The 18,920-nt window shown below is 35.2% G+C and overlaps 2 protein-coding genes across 2 annotated transcripts; both read left to right on the top strand.

The window, feature by feature from the left end:
- Positions 1 to 67: 67 nt before the first annotated feature.
- Positions 68 to 10,269, top strand: Cortactin (cortactin). Its single transcript, XM_064357829.1, has 6 exons — positions 68 to 402; positions 452 to 695; positions 8,544 to 8,709; positions 8,759 to 9,039; positions 9,389 to 9,913; positions 10,036 to 10,269. Exons 1-6 carry the CDS (start codon positions 239 to 241, stop codon positions 10,114 to 10,116), a joined length of 1,461 nt encoding a protein of 486 aa, XP_064213899.1. The 5' UTR covers positions 68 to 238; the 3' UTR covers positions 10,117 to 10,269.
- LOC135266741 (xaa-Pro dipeptidase-like) lies at positions 3,632 to 5,242 on the top strand (the record flags this gene model as incomplete). Its single annotated transcript, XM_064357977.1, has 1 exon — positions 3,632 to 5,242. A coding segment is annotated over one exon (1,563 nt), but the record flags the coding sequence as incomplete, so codon positions are not given.
- Positions 10,270 to 18,920: the final 8,651 nt, after the last annotated feature.

The following is an 18,920-nucleotide window of genomic DNA, read 5'->3' as shown; positions in this document are numbered from 1 at the left end:
GGAAATGAAGTGGTTCCAGTGCCTATATAATTATTGATTAATTGATAAAATTAGTTTGGTAGTTTGAAAGTGTCGTAAATTTCGGTTAAACGTCCCGAAGTTGTCTGTGTCACTGGGGGCCGGGTGTTGCCTTTGTTGATAACAGTTATCACAAAATTGCCACAATTCTAATTACTTAGTTTTTTCGTTCCGTTTGTGTTGCCTAATTGGTGTTTTTTTTGAAAACTTAACCTAAAAAATGTGGAAAGCGGCGGCAGGTCAGCAAATTAATTTAAACGACCAGCCCACCGAGGATGACGAGTGGGAGACAGACCCGGATTTCGTCAATGACGTGAATGAGCAGGAGCAGCGATGGGGCTCTGCCACCATTGCGGGGTCTGGGAGGACAGCTGGGGCTATAGAGTAATGGGGTTTTTGGTTTTGGTTCGCTTGTCTCATGTGTTTGCCTTAGTATGAGTCAGTTGAGGAAGGAGACGGAGGAGGCGGACGCGCTGAAGAAGAAGAAACAGTTGGAGGAAGGGGCCAGTAATCCCGCTTTTGGGTACGGGGGCAAGTTCGGGATTGAGAAAGACAGGATGGATCAGTCGGCCGTGGGGCATGAGTATGTCGCGAAAGTCGAGAAACATGCCTCACAGAAGGACTACAGTGCGGGCTTTGGGGGCAAGTTCGGGATACAGGCCGATAGGGTAGATAAGGTTAGTCTGATTGGTTTTTATTTGTCAAGTTTAGTCACAAATGTACAAGTAGCAATATTTTTTTGCTTTTCACACGCTGATAAGGACAATCGTGCTCTTATCTCAAATTACGAAAACAATCTTACGCTGAATTATGATCATGATCACAGTTTAATTATTCAATTAATTCAATTATTGAATTATTTGTTTACAATTGTTTCGTATTTATTTTGTCGCGTTATTATTATTATTAGTTATTTAAAATTTTAAGAAAAATGCTATAAGGTCAAGCATTGTTATCGAGAACGAGCATTTAAACAACTAGATTTTTTACAAATAAATAAATAAATAAATATAAAGAAAATGCAACGTTTTGAAACAGCTTGTAGTAATGATTGCGAAATTTAAGGCCAGCCTACGGATATCTAAAACTAAGGATGAAACGACGTACAAATAAAAAGTCCCGTCCTCTATAGTTCCGTTAATGTCGCCAGAGGCGCACTTGTTCCATTACCGTCTGTTTTCAGAGCAATCAATTTATAAAAATTGTTGTAATTAAATAACGGTTAGCACAAGTTGAATAAAAAAAATACAGGCAGATAGAGCATCAAATTCTCAATAATCGGAGATGAAAATAGTGCAAAAATTATATCTTAAACTATATTTAAAAAAATTTCAAAGTTTTACCAATTTGCACTCTGCCCCATATTTTTCAAAACGCTGCGAATACGGTTACAGATACAAGAAAAATGTTCAGAGGAAAGTTGTAGAGAATTAAATTTCCTTTAAAAAAGTCCGCGAGACCATATCCTTATCTTCAACCATTTAGGCCCCAAAGTCATTCAAAGACGCTCAAGTGTCGGATTTCCTCCATTTTGCCGGTGGTCAAGTATTGGAAAATTAATTTATACCTAAACCGTTGAAGATAGACATATCGTGTCGCGGACTTTTTTGTAGAGAATTTAATTCTCTACAACCTCGCCTCTTTCACTTTTTTGTATCTTCAACCGTATTCGCTGCGTTTGCCAAAAAAAACGCAATAATTCTAAGCGATAATTTTTTGGGCACCGTCGCCTATTTATTAAAACGCTGCGAATACGGTTGAAGATACAACAAAAGTGTAAGGAACAAAGTTGTAGAGAATTAAATTTGCTACAAAAAAGTCCGTGACACCATATTTCTATCTTCACCGGTTTGGGTATAAATTCACTTTTCCATACTTGACCACCAGCAAAATCAGTCGCTTAAGCATCTTTGAACGTTTTTAGGGCCTAAACCGTTGAAGATAAAGATATGGTCTCGCTGACTTTTTTTCAGGAAATTTAATTCTCTACAAATTTGTTCTAAACATTTTTCTTGTATCTTTAACCGTATTCGCAGCGTTTTGAAAAATACGGAAAGTCACAAAAAAAGGTAAAAACACCCGGTATCCAGATAAAATCTGGTGAAAAATTTGAAAATTAAATTGAAAAAAAGTGGAAGAAAATGTTTTCTCAAAGCTAATTCGCCGACTTTTGAACTGAATGTATTTGCGTTTTACGTGAATTATTGCAATTATATAGTTTGTAATGTTGATTTATTTAAAAAGTTTGTGTTAAAATATCTACAAAACACGGTCAGTACCTGGGGCCCGGTGGCCCAGTGGTATAAGCGCCACTTACGACGGTGGAGGTCGCGGGTTCGAACCCGGATCACGGCAACAATTTTTCTATGAAAAAAAAGTGTAGAAAAGGTAAGGAAACAAAACGTGAGCAAAAATAAGAGATTGAGAGAACACATGGACGTATAAACGTAAAGCGGAGCAAAAAACTGACAGAAATAAGAAAATAATGCGGCAAAAGGCATGACGTACAGCACGGTGATTTGAAAATGTCATGCCAATAAACCCCGGCTGAGGGATCGGTAGGTACTTAGACCGCAACCATCTGTGGCAATAAATCATTTCGTCGTGAACTTCCAAACACGAAATAATTTTACTTTTCAACTGCTTAAAATTTGATTTGACTTTATAATGATTTTAGTAATTGAAGTCACCGCTATTTTTAATTCCAATTTCAATTGCCATTTAATTCGCATTGTGAAACAAAATTAATTTTGAATTTTAAATTTGATTGCCTCTAAAGGCATATTTGAGAATAGTGCAAATAAATTATAAATTAATTAATTACAATCAAACATCTGATTAACTGATCACGTTATCAAATTGAAGCCATCTGATTCATTTTTTAGTCGCGAATTAACTTAACAATGAATTAAAATTTAATTCAGGATAAAGCTCATTCGAATTAAGTTGCCATTTTTTGTATTGATAAACGTCAAGTTAACCTTGAATTAAACCTGCTCATATCAGGTCTTTTAAACGTTCAGTAAACCGGCCCTTAAAGTCACCACTAATTATTTTTGTTCCACTTAATAATTGTCATTTAAATCGCTTTGTGAAACAAAATTAATCTCGAATTTAAATTTGATTGCCACTAAAGGCATATTGAAAATAGTGCATAAAAAAGGATTATTCCTTTTGACGTGTCATTTAATGAATATTAATAACAAAAATTTTATTTGGTTCTGTCAAAAAACAATTTAAAAAAATTCCAGAGCTAAATTTGTATAGAAAAAAAATCTAAACAAATCAAGAATAAATATTTATTTATACAAAGTTTAATATTTGGTATAATAGCCATTATTATCTATGCATTCCTGCATTCTTCTTCTCATACTGCCAACCAAGTTCTGAAAAATATCTGTTCTTCTCAATCGATTCCATACATTCAGAAAGGCGTAAAGGCGTCTTATTGTAAACGTACTTTTTGTTTTGGGAGAAAAAGAGATGAACGTATAACTTCAAACTCTGAGTTGAATCCTTACATAATTTTTGAACGAAAATATTTTAAAAAAATTTCAAAAATCTAGTCGCCCCGCCTGTCACTTAGACACTCCCCTGTCACCGTCAAAACTAACCTCAAACCTCTAAAAATCAATTTTCAAAAATTTCGGGCCCACACAAGCCATACCGAGATGACTCGGAACAATACAGCCTCAAAAAAATAGACACAAAAGTCTGGGACGCCTCAAAACCCGGCCGATTATGGAACGGTCCCGGCACCTACGAAATACCCGTCGAACTCTACGCCGAAAACCGCAAACGCCTAATCGAGCAAATCCACGCCAAAGATCCCGGCAAGCCCGTGATCCTCCTGCAGGGCGGCGACGAAATCCCCTTCTACGACACGGACATCACCTACTCCGTCTTCCGGCAGGAATCCAACTTCTTGTGGACGTTCGGAGTCACCGAACCCGGCTGTTTCGGCGCCATCGACATCGCCACCAAGAAAACCTTCCTGTTCGTTCCCCGCTTCCCCACGTCCTATCTCATCTGGCGCGGGCCTCTGCCCTCTCTGGAGGACATCAGCAGGAAGTACCAAATCCCCAACGTGCATCATAAGGACAACATCGCCTCCATCCTCCGGAATCTAAACCCCAGTGTCTTGCTCACCCTCAAGGGGGTTAACAGCGACAGCAACCTGCTGTCCCGGGAGGCGCACTTCGAGGGAATCGACAAGTTCCGGGTGAACAACACGGTCTTGTACAACGAAATCGCCAACTTGCGCGTGTACAAGACCGACTTCGAGCTCGATGTCATGCGCTACGTGAGCGACATCTCCTCGGAGGCGCACCGGAAGGTGATGCGCTTCGCCAAGCCCGGCAAGACGGAGTACCAATGCGAGGCGGAGTTCCTGCACTATTGCTACGCCACGGGGGGCTGCCGGCACACCTCCTACACGTGCATCTGCGCCTCGGGGGCCAACGGGGCCATCCTGCACTACGGGCACGCCGCCGCCCCCAACAACAAGATGATCGAGCCCGGGGACTTGTGCCTCTTCGACATGGGGGCCAACTACTTCGGCTACTGCGCGGACATCACGTGCACGTTCCCGGCCAATGGCAAGTTCTCCCCGAGCCAGAAACTCATCTACGAGGCGGTGCTTCTGACCAATACGACCGTTTTCAAGTCGCTGAAGCCGGGGGTTTCCTGGCTGGAGATGCACACGCTGGCGCACCGCGTCCTGCTGGGGGAGCTGAAGAAGGGGGGGCTGCTGAAGGGGGACGTGGAGGCGATGGTGGCGGCGGGGCTGGGGGGCGTGTTCCAGCCGCACGGGCTGGGGCACCTGCTGGGGCTGGATGTGCACGACGTCGGGGGGTTCATTGGGGCGAAGCGGTCGGATTTGAAGGGGGCGGCGATGTTGAGGACGACGAGGGAGCTGAAGGAGAGGATGGTGATCACGGTGGAACCGGGGTGTTATTTTATCGATGTTTTGCTGGATGAGGCGTTGGAGAGTGCGGCACTGTCTAGGTTTCTGGTGGCGGATGTTATTAAGCGGTTTCGGGGATTTGGAGGGGTTAGGATTGAGGATAATGTTCTGATTACGAAAAATGGGGCTGTTAGTTTGACCAAAGTGCCGAGGAGTGTGAAGGAGGTGGAGGATTGGATTGCCGGGAAAGATAGCAAGACGTATCATTAAATTTCTTGTATTTACGTATTTTAATAAAAAATTTAATTCAAAAAAATACTACGGTAGACTAAAATTTATTTTATGTAATTTATAATTACGGCTAAACTATTCAAAAAAGTGGAACTACTTTTATCCATACCTATGTAAAATGATCCGGGGAAACGATTGGCATCAAGAAAATTGCCAAATTCTCAATAGTTTTTTAGTTATAAATTTTTTTAAATTTTACCAAATTTTGCATTTGTCTCCAATTTGCTCGAAAACTATTAGTCGGAGAACAATATTTTTTTTTGAAAACAATAGATAATTTAAAGAGCTTTCCAACGATAATACTATTATCTCTAATAGTTCCGGAGCTATTGCTCGAGAAATGTTCCGGGTACCCAAAATCGACAAAAACTGCGACGAAAATTGAAAAAATCAAACGTCAAAAAATCAAACATTTGGACTTTTTGTGGACTTTTAACAACTTTTGTGGGTTGTTAAGACACGTAGAAGTCCATAAAAATTTATTGGAGTGAGTTTAAAAAAATTTTTTTTTTACTTTTTTAAGGTAAGTATTTCAGGAAATTTGAGCATTTAAATCTCGTTGAAAGTTGGTATATTACAGAAAATGAGCCGCTGAATTCAATGGAACAAACCGCATTGCTCTAGGACTTTTAGTTTTCGAGTTATGAATTTTTTTATTGAATAAAATTTTCCAATATAGAAATTGCCTATCTTTTTTAATTTTTTGCAAAAAAATTCAAAGTGTCAGATCTCGTTGAAAGTTAGTTTAATATAGAAAATGAGCTGCTGAATTTAATGGAACAAACCGCATTGCTTTACGACTTTTAGTTTTCGAGTTATGAATTTTTTTGTTGAATAAAATTTTCCACCATAAGAAATACCTGTCTTAATTTTTAACAAAAAATTTAAAAACTTTTGATCTTGTTAAATGTTAGTATAATACGGAAAATGAGCCGCTGAATTCAATGGAACAAACCGCATTGCTCTTCGACTTCTAGTTTTTAAGTTACGAATTTTTTAATGAATAACCCGGCGCATCCACCAATTTTAAAATTAAAATGTTTTTTAAAAAATTTCTCGAGTAAGCTAGTGTTATGAAAAGGCTGGTATTCTAAGCAATTTGAGCAGCAGAATTCACTGGAACAAACCGCATTGTTCTACGACTCTTAGTTTTCGAGTTATGAATTTTTTTGTTGAATAAAATTTTCCACCATAAGAAATACCTGTCTTAATTTGTAACAAAAAATTTAAAAACTTTTGATATCGTTAAATGTTGGTATTATACAGGAAATGAGCCGCTGAATTCAATGGAACAAACCGCATTGCTCTTCGACTTCTAGTTTTTAAGTTACGAATTTTTAATGAATAACCCGGCGCATCCACCAATTTTAAAATTAAAATATTTTTAAAAAATTTCTCGAGTAAGCTAGTGTTGTGAAAAGGCTGGTATTCTAAGCAATTTGAGCAGCAGAATTCACTGGAACAAACCGTTTTGTTCTACGGCTTTTAGTTTTCGAGTTATGAATTTTTTTGTTGAATAAAATTTTCCACCATAAAAAATACCTGTCTTAATTTGTAACAAAAAATTTAAAAACTTTTGATATCGTTAAATGTTGGTATTATACAGAAAATGAGCCGCTGAATTCAATGGAACAAACCGCATTGCTCTTCGACTTCTAGTTTTTAAGTTACGAATTTTTAATGAATAACCCGGCGCATCCACCAATTTTAAAATTAAAATATTTTTAAAAAATTTCTCGAGTAAGCTAGTGTTGTGAAAAGGCTGGTATTCTAAGCAATTTGAGCAGCAGAATTCACTGGAACAAACCGTTTTCTTCTACGACTCTTAGTTTTCGAGTTATGATTTTTTTTGTTGAATAAAATTTTCCGCTATAGGTAATACCTGTCTTAATTTTTAACAAAAAATTTAAAAACTTTTAATCTCGTTAAATGTTGGTATAATACAGAAAATGAGACGCTGAATTCAATGGAACAAACCGCATTGCTCTACTACTTTTAATTTTCGAGTTATGAATTTTTAATGAATAACCCGGCGCATCCACCAATTTTAAAATTAAAATATTTTTTAAAAATTTCTCGAGTAAGCTAGTGTTGTGAAAAGGCTGGTATTCTAAGCAATTTGAGCAGCAGAATTCACTGGAACAAACCGTTTTCTTCTACGACTCTTAGTTTTTGAGTTATGATTTTTTTTGTTGAATAAAATTTTCCGCTATAGGTAATACCTGTCTTAATTTTTAACAAAAAATTTAAAAACTTTTGATCTCGTTAAATGTTGGTATGATACAGAAAATGAGCCGCTGAATTCAATGGAACAAACCGCATTGCTCTTCGACTTCTAGTTTTTAAGTTACGAATTTTTTAATGAATAACCCGGCGCATCCACAATTTTAAAATTAAAATATTTTTTAAAAAATTTCTCGAGTGAGCTAGTGTTGTGAAAAGGCTGGTATTCTAAGCAATTTGAGCAGCAGAATTCACTGGAACAAACCGTTTTCTTCTACGACTTTTAGTTTTCGAGTTATGATTTTTTTTGTTGAATAAAATTTTCCGCTATAGGTAATACCTGTCTTAATTTTTAACAAAAAATTTAAAAACTTTTGATCTCGTTAAATGTTGGTATAATACAGAAAATGATCGGCTGAATTCAATGGAACAAACCGCATTGCTCTACGACTTTTAATTTTCGAATTATGAATTTTTTAATGAATAACCCGGCGCATCCACCAATTTTAAAATTAAAATATTTTTTAAAAATTTCTCGAGTAAGCTAGTGTTGTGAAAAGGCTGGTATTCTAAGCAATTTGAGCAGCAGAATTCACTGGAACAAACCGTTTTGTTCTACGACTTTTAGTTTTCGAGTTATGAATTTTTTTGTTGAATAAAATTTTCTACTATAAGAAATACCTATCTTAATTTTTAGCAAAAAATTTTAAAACTTTAGATCTTGTTGAAAGTTGGTAAAATACAGAAAATGAGCCGCTGAATTCAATGGAACAAACCGCATTTCTCTACGACTTTCAGTTTTTGAGTTATGAATTTTTTAAAAGAATAACCCGGCGCATCCACCAATTTGAAATTTAAAATATATTTTTTTAAATTTCTCGAGTAAGCTGGTGTTGTGATAAGGCTGTTATTCTAAGCAATTTGAGCAGCAGAATTCACTGGAACAAATTGTTTTGTTCTACGGCTTTTAGTTTTTGAGTTATGAATTTTTAAATTTTTTTTTCTTGTAAAAAATTAATATAACATGTAAAATAGTAGCAAATTTTATTTTATCACCTAGCAGTTACAATATTTTACTTAGAAAATTAGATTTTTTTTATTTTAGAGTGCCGTTAGTTGGGAGCACAAGGAAAAAATCGAGAAACACGCCTCCCAGAAAGACTACGTCACCGGTTTCGGCGGCAAATTCGGCGTCCAAACGGACCGCCAAGACAAGTCGGCCGTTGGCTGGGATCACATCGAAAAAATCGAAAAACACGAATCGCAGAAAGGTTTCTTATCGTAATTTTCGCAACAATATTCACACTTTAGTCACTCCAGATTACGTCAAAGGCTTTGGCGGGAAATTCGGCGTCCAGTCGGACCGCCAAGACAAGTCGGCCGTGGGCTGGGACCACCACGAAGCCCCCCAGAAGCACGAAAGCCAAACCGACCACAAAATCGGCTTCGGCGGAAAATTCGGACTCCAAACCGATCGCGTGGACAAATCCGCTGCCAATTTCAACGACGAACCGGCGAAAGTCGGCACGAATTACACCAAAGTCAAGCCGGACATTGGCGACGCGAAGCCGAAGGACTTGAGGGCCAAATTTGAAAATATGGTAGTTTTTTCAACCATACAGGGTGCCCCAACCTAAACTTCCATCTTCCGCAGCTCAGTTATTAGTAAAGTTGGGCTTATGAAATTTTCTAGACGTTATCTATACGCGCCGAAGTATTTCGGGAAAATATTTTTGATTATACAGAGTGTTCCAAAAAAGTTTGCCTTTGAAAAAAATTTTTTTGGGACACTCTGTATAATCAAAAATATTTTCCCGAAATACTTCGGCGCGTATAGATAACGTCTAGAAAATTTCATAAGCCCAACTTTACTAATAACCGAGTTACGGAAGATGGAAGTTGAGGTGCGCCACCCTGTATATTATTTTTGACGTGTTATTTTTTGTCCAGAGTTCGCAGGAGAAGCAAGAAGTTGAGAAAATCTCAACTCCTAAGAAAACGGTTCATGCCAGAGCCGCCATGTTTAATAACAAAATGGAGGAAACTGCACAAAGTACGCCTACACCAGAAAGAGTGCCTAAAGTGTTGGACTCGTCGAAAACGGCGTTTTTGACGCAGACGAGTCAAGCGGAGACACCAAGTGGCGAAGTGCGAGTTCCGAAGAGTTTGGATGAGTCGAAGAAGGCGTTTTTGGCGCAGGAAACACGGGAGGAAGTTAGAGTTGTTCCGGGACAGTTGGATCAGAGCAAGCTGGCTCAGTTTAGTAGCGAAAATCATGAGGTGAATGAAGAACAGGAAGAAATTTACGAAAATGTCACTAGTCAAGTTACGAATGAACAACAAGAGGAGGTTTATTACACGACTGATGAAATTGTGGATACGGGGATTTCCGCAGTGGCGCTGTATGATTATCAAGCGGCGGCTGATGATGAGATTTCCTTCGATCCGGATGATATTATTACCCACATTGAGAAGGTTTGTTTTTTATTTTTTTTCTGTAGCAAATTTGTTCAATTTTTTTTTTATTTTTCGTAAAGTCCTGTTGTAGAAAAAATGTTGTATTGTGTGATAAATGAGTATTAATTTTTTGTTTTTAGATTGACGAGGGTTGGTGGAGAGGTTTGTGCAAAGGCAAATATGGATTATTTCCTGCAAATTACGTTCAAGCCAATGAGTGATAACACTGATAACTTGAGTTGCTATAAAGGCCTATAAAGTACTTAATGGGTTACTTGCCCTTATTTTATTTTTTTTACTGTTTTATTCAAATGACTATCATATATGTATATGCTTCCATTCACAAAGTTTTATAATAAAGTATTTTAAACTGATATGAGTTGTTTGATTTCTGAGATAAATAGATAGTTTAAAGAGCTTTCCGACGATAATACACTTCATTGGGTTATTTTTGATTTTTGATAGTTCGGATTTCTAAGGGTGTTAACTTTTTTTAATTTTTTTTATTATCTCATTTACGGCTAAACTATTCGAAAAAGTGGAACTATTTTGATCCATGCCAATGCAAAATGATCCGGGGAATCGATTGGCATCAAGAAAATTGCCAAATTCCCAATAGTTTTTTAGTTATGAATTTTTTAAAATTTTACCAAATTTTGCGTTTGTCTCCAATTTGCTCGAAAACTATTAGTCGGAGGACAATAATTTTTTTTGAAAACAATAGATAATTTAAAGAGCTTTCCAACGATAATACACTTCATGGGGTTATCTCTAATAGTTCCGGAGCTATTGCTCGAGAAATGTTCCGGGTACCCAAAATCGACAAAAATTGCGACGAAAATTGAAAAATCAAACTTTTAAAAATCGAACATATGGACTTTTTGTGGACTAAAAACAACTTTTGTGGGTTGTTAAGACATGTAGAAGTTCATAAAAATTTACTGGAGTGAGTTTAAAAAAAAAAATTTTTTTCACCTCTTTGAAGGTAAGTGTTTCCACTCAGGGAAATTTTAAGCAAAAAAATTCAAAATTTTAAATTTCATGAAAAGTTGGTATAATACAGAAAATGAGCCGCTGAATTCAATGGAACAAACCGCATTGCTCTACGACTTTTAGTTTTCGAGTTATGAATTTTTTTAATGAATAAAATTTTTCACCATGACAAATGGCTACCCTAAATTTAGGCAAAAAATTTTAAATTTTTTATTCTTGTGAAAAATTGATATATTACGTAAAATGAGCCGTAGAATTCAACCGAACAAACCGCATTGCTCTACGACTTTTAGTTTTTTTTTTATGAATTTTTTTAGTGAAAAACTTTGATCGCCTCTGTAGCCGGAACCGTTGCCCGGAGCGGCTCCGGGTTTGGACGAAAAAATAGAGAAAAATAAGCGCTATCAGATGGTTTTTTGTTCGTTGCTCAAAGTCTTACAGTTTCCGAGAAAAACGCAAAAAAAGGTTTCCATTTTCACTTTTTTTCAATTTTCAACCGCCAATTACGGCGAAACTATTAGAGTTATCGAGAAACGAAAAAATGGAGGATAACCGGAATAAAAAACTCTACAAAATGGCATAGGACAGAAGGCGATATCTCGCAAAAAATTTTTCAATTTTCAAACGCCGATTACGGCCAAACTAAAAGAGTTAGGAGAAAACGCTTTTTTAGATCGGAAAGAGCACATCAAAATCTATACGATAGAATCGGTTTTATTTGATTTAGAAACACTTTAAAAATTGACCAATTTTAAGGGGGGGGTGTTAACTTTTTTTTATTTTTTTTTATGTTCTTATTTCTGGCTAAACTATTCGAAAAAGTGGAACTATTTTGATCCACACCTATGCAAAATGATCCGGGGAATCGATTGGCATCAAGAAAATTGCCAAATTCCCAATAGTTTTTTAGTTATGAATTTTTTAAAATTTTACCAAATTTTGCGTTTGTCTCCAATTTGCTCGAAAACTATTAGTCGGAGGACAATAATTTTTTTTGAAATCAATAGATAATTTAAAGAGCTTTCCAACGATAATACACTTCATGGGGTTATCTCTAATATTTCCGGAGCTATTGCTCGAGAAATGTTCCGGGTACCCAAAATCGACAAAAATTGCGACGAAAATTGAAAAATCAAACTTCCAAAAATCGAACATATGGACTTTTTGTGGACTAAAAACAACTTTTGTGGGTTGTTAAGACATGTAGAAGTCCATAAAAATTTACTGGAGTGAGTTTAAAAAAAAATTTTTTTTCACCTCTTTGAAGGTAAGTGTTTCACTCAGGGAAATTTTAAGCAAAAAAATTCAAAATTTTAAATTTCATGAAAAGTTGGTATAATACAGAAAATGAGCCGCTGAATTCAATGGAACAAACCGCATTGCTCTACGACTTTTAGTTTTCGAGTTATGAATTTTTTTAATGAAGAAAATTTTTCACCATGACAAATGGCTACCCTAAATTTAGGCAAAAAATTTTAAATTTTTTATTCTTGTGAAAAATTGATATATTACGTAAAATGAGCCGTAGAATTCAACCGAACAAACCGCATTGCTCTACGACTTTTAGTTTTTTTTTTATGAATTTTTTTAGTGAAAAACTTTGATCGCCTCTGTAGCCGGAACCGTTGCCCGGAGCGGCTCCGGGTTTGGACGAAAAAATAGAGAAAAATAAGCGCTATCAGATGGTTTTTTGTTCGTTGCTCAAAGTCTTACAGTTTCCGAGAAAAACGCAAAAAAAAGTTTCCATTTTCACTTTTTTTCAATTTTCAACCGCCAATTACGGCGAAACTATTAGAGTTATCGAGAAACGAAAAAATGGAGGATAACCGGAATAAAAAACTCTACAAAATGGCATAGGACAGAAGGCGATATCTCGCAAAAAATTTTTCAATTTTCAAACGCCGATTACGGCCAAACTAAAAGAGTTAGGAGAAAACGCTTTTTTAGATCGGAAAGAGCACATCAAAATCTATAAGATAGAATCGGTTTTATTTGATTTAGAAACACTTTAAAAATTGACCAATTTTAAGGGGGGGGTGTTAACTTTTTTTTATTTTTTTTTATTTTCTTATTTCTGGCTAAACTATTCGAAAAAGTGGAACTATTTTGATCCACACCTATGCAAAATGATCCGGGGAATCGATTGGCATCAAGAAAATTTCCAAATTCCCAATAGTTTTTTAGTTATGAATTTTTTAAAATTTTACCAAATTTTGCGTTTGTCTCCAATTTGCTCGAAAACTATTAGTCGGAGGACAATAATTTTTTTTGAAATCAATAGATAATTTAAAGAGCTTTCCAACGATAATACACTTCATGGGGTTATCTCTAATATTTCCGGAGCTATTGCTCGAGAAATGTTCCGGGTACCCAAAATCGACAAAAATTGCGACGAAAATTGAAAAATCAAACTTCCAAAAATCGAACATATGGACTTTTTGTGGACTAAAAACAACTTTTGTGGGTTGTTAAGACATGTAGAAGTCCATAAAAATTTACTGGAGTGAGTTTAAAAAAAAATTTTTTTTCACCTCTTTGAAGGTAAGTGTTTCACTCAGGGAAATTTTAAGCAAAAAAATTCAAAATTTTAAATTTCATGAAAAGTTGGTATAATACAGAAAATGAGCCGCTGAATTCAATGGAACAAACCGCATTGCTCTACGACTTTTAGTTTTCGAGTTATGAATTTTTTTAATGAATAAAATTTTTCACCATGACAAATGGCTACCCTAAATTTAGGCAAAAAATTTTAAATTTTTTATTCTTGTGAAAAATTGATATATTACGTAAAATGAGCCGTAGAATTCAACCGAACAAACCGCATTGCTCTACGACTTTTAGTTTTTTTTTTATGAATTTTTTTAGTGAAAAACTTTGATCGCCTCTGTAGCCGGAACCGTTGCCCGGAGCGGATCCGGGTTTGGACGAAAAAATAGAGAAAAATAAGCGCTATCAGATGGTTTTTTGTTCGTTGCTCAAAGTCTTACAGTTTCCGAGAAAAACGCAAAAAAAGGTTTCCATTTTCACTTTTTTTCAATTTTCAACCGCCAATTACGGCGAAACTATTAGAGTTATCGAGAAACGAAAAAATGGAGGATAACCGGAATAAAAAACTCTACAAAATGGCATAGGACAGAAGGCGATATCTCGCAAAAAATTTTTCAATTTTTAAACGCCGATTACGGCCAAACTAAAAGAGTTAGGAGAAAACGCTTTTTTAGATCGGAAAGAGCACATCAAAATCTATAAGATAGAATCGGTTTTATTTGATTTAGAAACACTTTAAAAATTGACCAATTTTAAGGGGGGGGTGTTAACTTTTTTTATTTTTTTTTATTTTCTTATTTCTGGCTAAACTATTCGAAAAAGTGGAACTATTTTGATCCACACCTATGCAAAATGATCCGGGGAATCGATTGGCATCAAGAAAATTTCCAAATTCCCAATAGTTTTTTAGTTATGAATTTTTTAAAATTTTACCAAATTTTGCGTTTGTCTCCAATTTGCTCGAAAACTATTAGTCGGAGGACAATAATTTTTTTTGAAATCAATAGATAATTTAAAGAGCTTTCCAACGATAATACACTTCATGGGGTTATCTCTAATATTTCCGGAGCTATTGCTCGAGAAATGTTCCGGGTACCCAAAATCGACAAAAATTGCGACGAAAATTGAAAAATCAAACTTCCAAAAATCGAACATATGGACTTTTTGTGGACTAAAAACAACTTTTGTGGGTTGTTAAGACATGTAGAAGTCCATAAAAATTTACTGGAGTGAGTTTAAAAAAAAATTTTTTTTCACCTCTTTGAAGGTAAGTGTTTCACTCAGGGAAATTTTAAGCAAAAAAATTCAAAATTTTAAATTTCATGAAAAGTTGGTATAATACAGAAAATGAGCCGCTGAATTCAATGGAACAAACCGCATTGCTCTACGACTTTTAGTTTTCGAGTTATGAATTTTTTTAATGAATAAAATTTTTCACCATGACAAATGGCTACCCTAAATTTAGGCAAAAAATTTTAAATTTTTTATTCTTGTGAAAAATTGATATATTACGTAAAATGAGCCGTAGAATTCAACCGAACAAACCGCATTGCTCTACGACTTTTAGTTTTTTTTTTATGAATTTTTTTAGTGAAAAACTTTGATCGCCTCTGTAGCCGGAACCGTTGCCCGGAGCGGATCCGGGTTTGGACGAAAAAATAGAGAAAAATAAGCGCTATCAGATGGTTTTTTGTTCGTTGCTCAAAGTCTTACAGTTTCCGAGAAAAACGCAAAAAAAGGTTTCCATTTTCACTTTTTTTCAATTTTCAACCGCCAATTACGGCGAAACTATTAGAGTTATCGAGAAACGAAAAAATGGAGGATAACCGGAATAAAAAACTCTACAAAATGGCATAGGACAGAAGGCGATATCTCGCAAAAAATTTTTCAATTTTTAAACGCCGATTACGGCCAAACTAAAAGAGTTAGGAGAAAACGCTTTTTTAGATCGGAAAGAGCACATCAAAATCTATAAGATAGAATCGGTTTTATTTGATTTAGAAACACTTTAAAAATTGACCAATTTTAAGGGGGGGGTGTTAACTTTTTTTATTTTTTTTTATTTTCTTATTTCTGGCTAAACTATTCGAAAAAGTGGAACTATTTTGATCCACACCTATGCAAAATGATCCGGGGAATCGATTGGCATCAAGAAAATTTCCAAATTCCCAATAGTTTTTTAGTTATGAATTTTTTAAAATTTTACCAAATTTTGCGTTTGTCTCCAATTTGCTCGAAAACTATTAGTCGGAGGACAATAATTTTTTTTGAAATCAATAGATAATTTAAAGAGCTTTCCAACGATAATACACTTCATGGGGTTATCTCTAATATTTCCGGAGCTATTGCTCGAGAAATGTTCCGGGTACCCAAAATCGACAAAAATTGCGACGAAAATTGAAAAATCAAACTTCCAAAAATCGAACATATGGACTTTTTGTGGACTAAAAACAACTTTTGTGGGTTGTTAAGACATGTAGAAGTCCATAAAAATTTACTGGAGTGAGTTTAAAAAAAAATTTTTTTTCACCTCTTTGAAGGTAAGTGTTTCACTCAGGGAAATTTTAAGCAAAAAAATTCAAAATTTTAAATTTCATGAAAAGTTGGTATAATACAGAAAATGAGCCGCTGAATTCAATGGAACAAACCGCATTGCTCTACGACTTTTAGTTTTCGAGTTATGAATTTTTTTAATGAATAAAATTTTTCACCATGACAAATGGCTACCCTAAATTTAGGCAAAAAATTTTAAATTTTTTATTCTTGTGAAAAATTGATATATTACGTAAAATGAGCCGTAGAATTCAACCGAACAAACCGCATTGCTCTACGACTTTTAGTTTTTTTTTTATGAATTTTTTTAGTGAAAAACTTTGATCGCCTCTGTAGCCGGAACCGTTGCCCGGAGCGGATCCGGGTTTGGACGAAAAAATAGAGAAAAATAAGCGCTATCAGATGGTTTTTTGTTCGTTGCTCAAAGTCTTACAGTTTCCGAGAAAAACGCAAAAAAAGGTTTCCATTTTCACTTTTTTTCAATTTTCAACCGCCAATTACGGCGAAACTATTAGAGTTATCGAGAAACGAAAAAATGGAGGATAACCGGAATAAAAAACTCTACAAAATGGCATAGGACAGAAGGCGATATCTCGCAAAAAATTTTTCAATTTTTAAACGCCGATTACGGCCAAACTAAAAGAGTTAGGAGAAAACGCTTTTTTAGATCGGAAAGAGCACATCAAAATCTATAAGATAGAATCGGTTTTATTTGATTTAGAAACACTTTAAAAATTGACCAATTTTAAGGGGGGGGTGTTAACTTTTTTTTATTTTTTTTTATTTTCTTATTTCTGGCTAAACTATTCGAAAAAGTGGAACTATTTTGATCCACACCTATGCAAAATGATCCGGGGAATCGATTGGCATCAAGAAAATTTCCAAATTCCCAATAGTTTTTTAGTTATGAATTTTTTAAAATTTTACCAAATTTTGCGTTTGTCTCCAATTTGCTCGAAAACTATTAGTCGGAGGACAATAATTTTTTTTGAAATCAATAGATAATTTAAAGAGCTTTCCAACGATAATACACTTCATGGGGTTATCTCTAATATTTCCGGAGCTATTGCTCGAGAAATGTTCCGGGTACCCAAAATCGACAAAAATTGCGACGAAAATTGAAAAATCAAACTTCTAAAAATCGAACATATGGACTTTTTGTGGACTAAAAACAACTTTTGTGGGTTGTTAAGACATGTAGAAGTCCATAAAAATTTACTGGAGTGAGTTTAAAAAAAAATTTTTTTTTCACCTCTTTGAAGGTAAGTGTTTCACTCAGGGAAATTTTAAGCAAAAAAATTCAAAATTTTAAATTCCATGAAAAGTTGGTATAATACAGAAAATGAGCCGCTGAATTCAGTGGAACAAACCGCATTGCTCTACGACTTTTAGTTTTCGAGTTATGAATTTTTTTAATGAATAAAATTTTTCACCATGACAAATGGCTACCCTAAATTTAGGCAAAAAATTTTAAATTTTTTATTCTTGTGAAAAATTGATATATTACGTAAAATGAGCCGTAGAATTCAACCGAACAAACCGCATTGCTCTACGACTTTTAGTTTTTTTTTTATGAATTTTTTTAGTGAAAAACTTTGATCGCCTCTGTAGCCGGAACCGTTGCCCGGAGCGGCTCCGGGTTTGGACGAAAAAATAGAGAAAAATAAGCGCTATCAGATGGTTTTTTGTTCGTTGCTCAAAGTCTTACAGTTTCCGAGAAAAACGCAAAAAAAGGTTTCCATTTTCACTTTTTTTCAATTTTCAACCGCCAATTACGGCGAAACTATTAGAGTTATCGAGAAACGAAAAAATGGAGGATAACCGGAATAAAAAACTCTACAAAATGGCATAGGACAGAAGGCGATATCGCGCAAAAAATTTTTCAATTTTCAAACGCCGATTACGGCCAAACTAAAAGAGTTAGGAGAAAACGCTTTTTTAGATCGGAAAGAGCACATCAAAATCTATAAGATAAAATCGGTTTTATTTGATTTAGATACACTTTAAAAATTGACCAATTTTAAGGGGGGGGTGTTAACTTTTTTTATTTTTTTTTATTTTCTTATTTCTGGCTAAACTATTCGAAAAAGTGGAACTATTTTGATCCATACCTATGCAAAATGATCCGGGGAATCGATTGGCATCAAGAAAATTGCCAAATTCCCAATAGTTTTTTAGTTATGAATTTTTTAAAATTTTACCAAATTTTGCGTTTGTCTCCAATTTGCTCGAAAACTATTAGTCGGAGGACAATAATTTTTTTTGAAATCAATAGATAATTTAAAGAGCTTTCCAACGATAATACACTTCATGGGGTTATCTCTAATATTTCCGGAGCTATTGCCCGGAGAAATGTTCCGGGTACCCAAAATCGACAAAAATTGCGACGAAAATTGAAAAATCAAACTTCTAAAAATCGAACATATGGACTTTTTGTGGACTAAAAACAACTTTTGTGGGTTGTTAAGACATGTAGAAGTCCATAAAAATTTACTGGAGTGAGTTTAAAAAAAAATTTTTTTTTCACCTCTTTGAAGGTGTCTCACTCAGGGAAATTTTAAGCAAAAAAATTCAAAATTTTAAATCTCATGAAAAGTTGGTATAATACAGAAAATGAGCCGCTGAATTCAATGGAACAAACCGCATTGCTCTACGACTTTTAGTTTTTTTTTTATGAATTTTTTTAGTGAAAAACTTTGATCGCCTCTGTAGCCGGAACCGTTGCCCGGAGCGGCTCCGGGTTTGGACGAAAAAATAGAGAAAAATAAGCGCTATCAGATGGTTTTTTGTTCGTTGCTCAAAGTCTTACAGTTTCCGAGAAAAACGCAAAAAAAGGTTTCCATTTTCACTTTTTTTCAATTTTCAACCGCCAATTACGGCGAAACTATTAGAGTTATCGAGAAACGAAAAAATGGAGGATAACCGGAATAAA

This window comes from Tribolium castaneum, chromosome 7 (assembly GCF_031307605.1).
Source record: "Tribolium castaneum strain GA2 chromosome 7, icTriCast1.1, whole genome shotgun sequence".
Classification (NCBI taxonomy): Eukaryota; Metazoa; Arthropoda; class Insecta; order Coleoptera; family Tenebrionidae; genus Tribolium; species Tribolium castaneum.
Note: the sequence above shows the minus strand (reverse complement) of the source record. Positions and strands in the feature narration are given on the sequence as shown.